Source organism: Aphelocoma coerulescens, chromosome 3, assembly GCF_041296385.1.
Source record: "Aphelocoma coerulescens isolate FSJ_1873_10779 chromosome 3, UR_Acoe_1.0, whole genome shotgun sequence".
NCBI lineage: Eukaryota > Metazoa > Chordata > Aves > Passeriformes > Corvidae > Aphelocoma > Aphelocoma coerulescens.
The window spans coordinates 56,891,344-56,895,491 of record NC_091016.1 but is presented as its reverse complement, the minus strand read 5'-3'; the positions used below and the strand labels follow the sequence as shown (position 1 = coordinate 56,895,491).

Sequence of the window (4,148 nt, the reverse complement as noted above, 5' to 3'; positions counted from 1 at the left end):
CCTTAGCCTGGTAAAAGAATGGAATTTAAATTGGAAAAGACCTGTAAGATCCTTGAGCCCATCCATTAACTAGCACTGTCAAATCCACCACTAAACCATGAGTGCTGCATCAACTATATAATGATCAGAATGATAGGTCAAATAAAATGAAAATGCCTATATTTTAAAGGGATAAGTAAAGCAAACAAGTAATGAGGATCAGTCCCAGATCCCCACTGAGATGACTTAAAAATGCAACCACCAGCCTGGAGTCAACTTTACTTCTTGCTGAGCCATATTTGGCTGCAAAGCCATCTTGACAGCTGAAGTAAAAGCAGGTGGACCAGCAATCCAAAAGTAAGGAATCTGTCTCATCATATTTAGCAAATAGATGGACTTGAAGTCTGCCTGAGACCCCTTAAAATCACAACCGTGCCTCAGAGACAAAACCAGAGTTAAAACTCAGCTCTCAAGTCATTCAGAAGACAAGCAATCTGGTAGCCCGAGGAGATGAAAAATGACAGGGGTGGGTGGATGGTTTTTTGTGTGGGGGTGGGTTTTTTGGTTTTGTTTTTTGGGGTTTCTTTTTGTGTGCGTGGGGTAGGTTGTCTGGTTTTCTTTTAAAAACAAAGAAATAGTTTGAAAGCTGTTTGTTGGTAGGAAGAAGGCTGGCCATGTGGAAAGGGAAGGCAGCTGGGGGCAGTCCAGCCTTGAGCTGCACCCGTCAACCACTGGGCAGGGTAGTCAAAGACCTCTCACAAAGCATCGCACTGTCCCGTACGCAGAATACCTCGCAGAGCGGATAATTCGCGTCACGGACGGCAGCGCGCAGACGGGAGCTGAGGGACAGCCGGGAGAGGCGGGCTCAGAAGCTGAGCGTGTCCCGTTGGCTGCCGGGCGGGGCGGGGCGGTCCCGGTCGCGGTCCCGGTCCCGGTCCGTGCGGGCGCGGGCGCGGCGGGCGCAGCGGCGGTCCCGAGGCGGGAGGATGCGGGCGGCGCCCGGGCCGCAGCCGGACCGGCCCTTCAAGCTCAGGAAGAGTCTCGGTAGGGGCGCCGGGGCCGCGGAGGGGCTGCCCGGGGGCGCGGAGGGGCTGCGCGCACACGTAACGCTTCTCTTCTCTCCTCTGCCCCGCAGCCACCCGGCGGGAAGAAGTAGCAGGGATCCGAGCGAAGTTCCCGACAAAAATCCCGGTAAATCTCTGTTATCGGAGGTTGTTGCCGCTACTTAAGAAAAGAAGCGTGAGGGGAGGGGAAGGGACATAGATATTCTAGGTTTGCTAAGTGTGACTCTAATTAAAACAGGTAATTGTTGAGAGATACCATAAAGAGAAATACCTTCCTCTCTTGGACAAAACCAAGTTTCTGGTTCCCGAGGAGCTGACCATGGCACAGTTCATAACCATCATCAGGTAGGTGGTGGGTTGGAGCTGCGGCTGGGCTTGGCTGCTGTTCCCCAAGAAGGTATTTCCTAGTGTGCTCCTGGGGACATCTTGCTTCCTTTGGTGAGGAGGAGGATAAAGGTGTTAGTAATGTAATGGCTTCCCTCTCTTCCAAGTGTTTGAAGAAAATCAACAGGTGTTTTCACAGATGCATTTGGGGCAAAAATGTGGTCTTTTTTGGATTCATAGTCCTCTCCCTTCTCCCTAATTGTAGTGAAAAAAGTCTCTACAAGATTCTTGTTCTGCTTTCTTCCTGCCTGATGGACTGGGTATTGGGGCTCTGTGATCTTGTTCTGCTTATGACTGCCACTGCCTTGCTCTCTTGCTGCACCTAGCTGAATTTTTTCAAGTTCAAAGCTGCTCTTGACTGTGAGTGAAACAAAATGTGCTTCTAAACTGTCCTTTATGAAACATTACAGCAAAGAAGTCTCCCAAAATATTTAGTGGAATTTTCTGACAACATGAAAGCTACATTTTTCAGCACACTTACTAAAGCACAGAAAAAGATCTTTCTAGATTATAACTTCTGTAAAAGATGCTTTTGGCTCTTGGACAACTTAGATCCTAATCCTTGTATGTAATGTCTCTGAAAAGGACTTTTTTTTTTTTTGAAGGTAGACTTTAGTAAATGTAACAGTCTGGAGCTGAATCCCTTACAAAATCTGCACTGCAGAAGCTTTTGGTTTCTATTCACACTTTTCCCTGGTAACTGGGAACTCCAAGTCCAATCTCAGTAGCACCTTTGGTGTAACCATGTAAGCCTTTCCTCAGAGCACAGGCCTTTGAGCTTCCAGAAATACAGTTAACTTCCTGCTGATGGAGATGTTAAACCACATAATGACTTTACACAGAATTCCTTGTACCTAGTTCGTGACTGCTCTACTTAACGTATGTCATAGACTGAAGCTGAAACCATATTCAACTTGCTAATGCTTAATCCTCTTTTTCTCTCTTTTTCAATTAGGAGCAGGATGGCTCTAACAGCTACACAAGCTTTCTACCTGCTGGTGAACAACAAAAGCCTAGCCAGTATGTCCTTGACAATGGCAGAAGTGTACAGGGACTACAAAGATGAAGATGGCTTTGTGTATATGACCTATGCTTCCCAGGAGATGTTTGGATGCTTATTACCCACTGCCCAAGGGAAAACTATGGAATGCTTTCAGGAAACTTAAGATTGGGTTCATATGCTGCAGCAAAGCAGTTTGCTCTGAATCATGCCTGTGACATGAACCTCGGAGATGCTCCTTCCAGTGTGAGCTCTTGAGCTCTGTAGTGGGGAGTTATGACCCAAAAGCTGGCAGGACCAGCTTAAGGCAGAATGGTGGTACACTTTCCCTAGATAATAATTTGGATATATATTTTTATATTTGAAGACACTATGGGTTTGGTTTTTTTTTTTTCTTTTGAATGGCACCTCCACTTTTTTCCAATATCAGTCTTTGTTGTGTAACTGATTTTTAAGGTGTCCTGAAAGCCTAAGTCTAAGAGTAAAATAAAGAACCTTTTAAGTATTGAGTTGAATGTTAGTTTTAATCTGGGGAAACACTGGAACTTGCACAGCTACTCTGAATTTTTGAATTGAATACCAAAGCTTAAGTTGTGTCACCCATGAGCAAAACCATACCTATGAAAGGTTCATTAAGGTAGGTATCTGGGCTGTGAGATTAAGTAGTAGTGCCAGAGCAGTGTTAAGTTTAACACCTGAATAAACTGTCAGCTATTACAGAAAACACTGTCTGTGGTATAGATAACTATTTGTTTAAATAAGCAAACTGATTGCTAGTCAGCATAACTGAAATGCAGATAGCAGAACTTGAAGACTACAAGTTTCAAGAGCTATTTTCTTGCTGCTGAATTTTGTTTGCGTGGTTACCCTAGGTACTATCATATCCATCCCCTACAGGCACCTGCCTGTCAGGTACCCTGAAGGACTTCAGTGAGCCTTCTCTCAATGATAGAGCCAAGTCATGTACCCTCTGATTAAGATTTTCCAGTGTTTCTGGAAAATGTTGAAAATACCAAAAATACCATGTAGTAAAATGTTAATTCACTTTAATATACAGGCTTGGTTCCTATAAACGTGTATTAAAGGAACACTTGACATGAGCTGTAGTCTGAAGTACAGCTCAAGCTGTCTTCCCTGTATGTGAGGAATGTATTGAAAAGTTGGAAATGCTCGGATCATGCATGATCAACTAAAAACACCAGGTAATTTAAAAATCTGTCACAGTTTCCAGCTCATTAATCAACTCTGGCAGCCCTAATTTAGGATTGGTCAAATCGTTACAATATGATGCAATTCTTCTGTTCAGTACTAAACTGCAGAATGATTAATGTAGGAATTACTAGACTGCAAAGAAAGAAGTGTTGACAGTATTTAAGTTATGCATAAGGAAGGAATGTGTGTGTAAGCCTTTTGCAGTGGTTCTCTTGCTTTAATAATCTCTTGAACATGAAGCTCTGAGCAGACCTGAGTTTGAGCCTCTAAACCAGGGGATTTAGAGGAGTACCTGCCTTAGTGAAGGTGATGTTTGCCAACCTGTGTTTCATGAGCTGAGGAACAAAGAAATCATTGAACTGACCTGTGGAAAGGATAAGGCTATGTTGGTATAGGTTATGAAAACATGTGGGCTTTGGGATCCCAGAATCAGTTGCTTGGATATATTTCACTTATGCTTGTAATGGAAACAGTTTCCATTGCACAAATTGAACTCGAATAGTCATTTG

General features: G+C 43.9%; 1 protein-coding gene across 1 annotated transcript; it reads left to right on the top strand.

Moving 5' to 3' along the window:
* The first annotated feature begins 875 nt into the window (after positions 1-875).
* Positions 876-3,092, top strand: MAP1LC3C (microtubule associated protein 1 light chain 3 gamma). Its single transcript, XM_069008521.1, has 4 exons — positions 876-1,023; positions 1,115-1,170; positions 1,282-1,388; positions 2,383-3,092. Exons 1-4 carry the CDS (start codon positions 966-968, stop codon positions 2,591-2,593), a joined length of 432 nt encoding a protein of 143 aa, XP_068864622.1. The 5' UTR covers positions 876-965; the 3' UTR covers positions 2,594-3,092.
* The last annotated feature ends 1,056 nt before the right edge of the window (positions 3,093-4,148 follow it).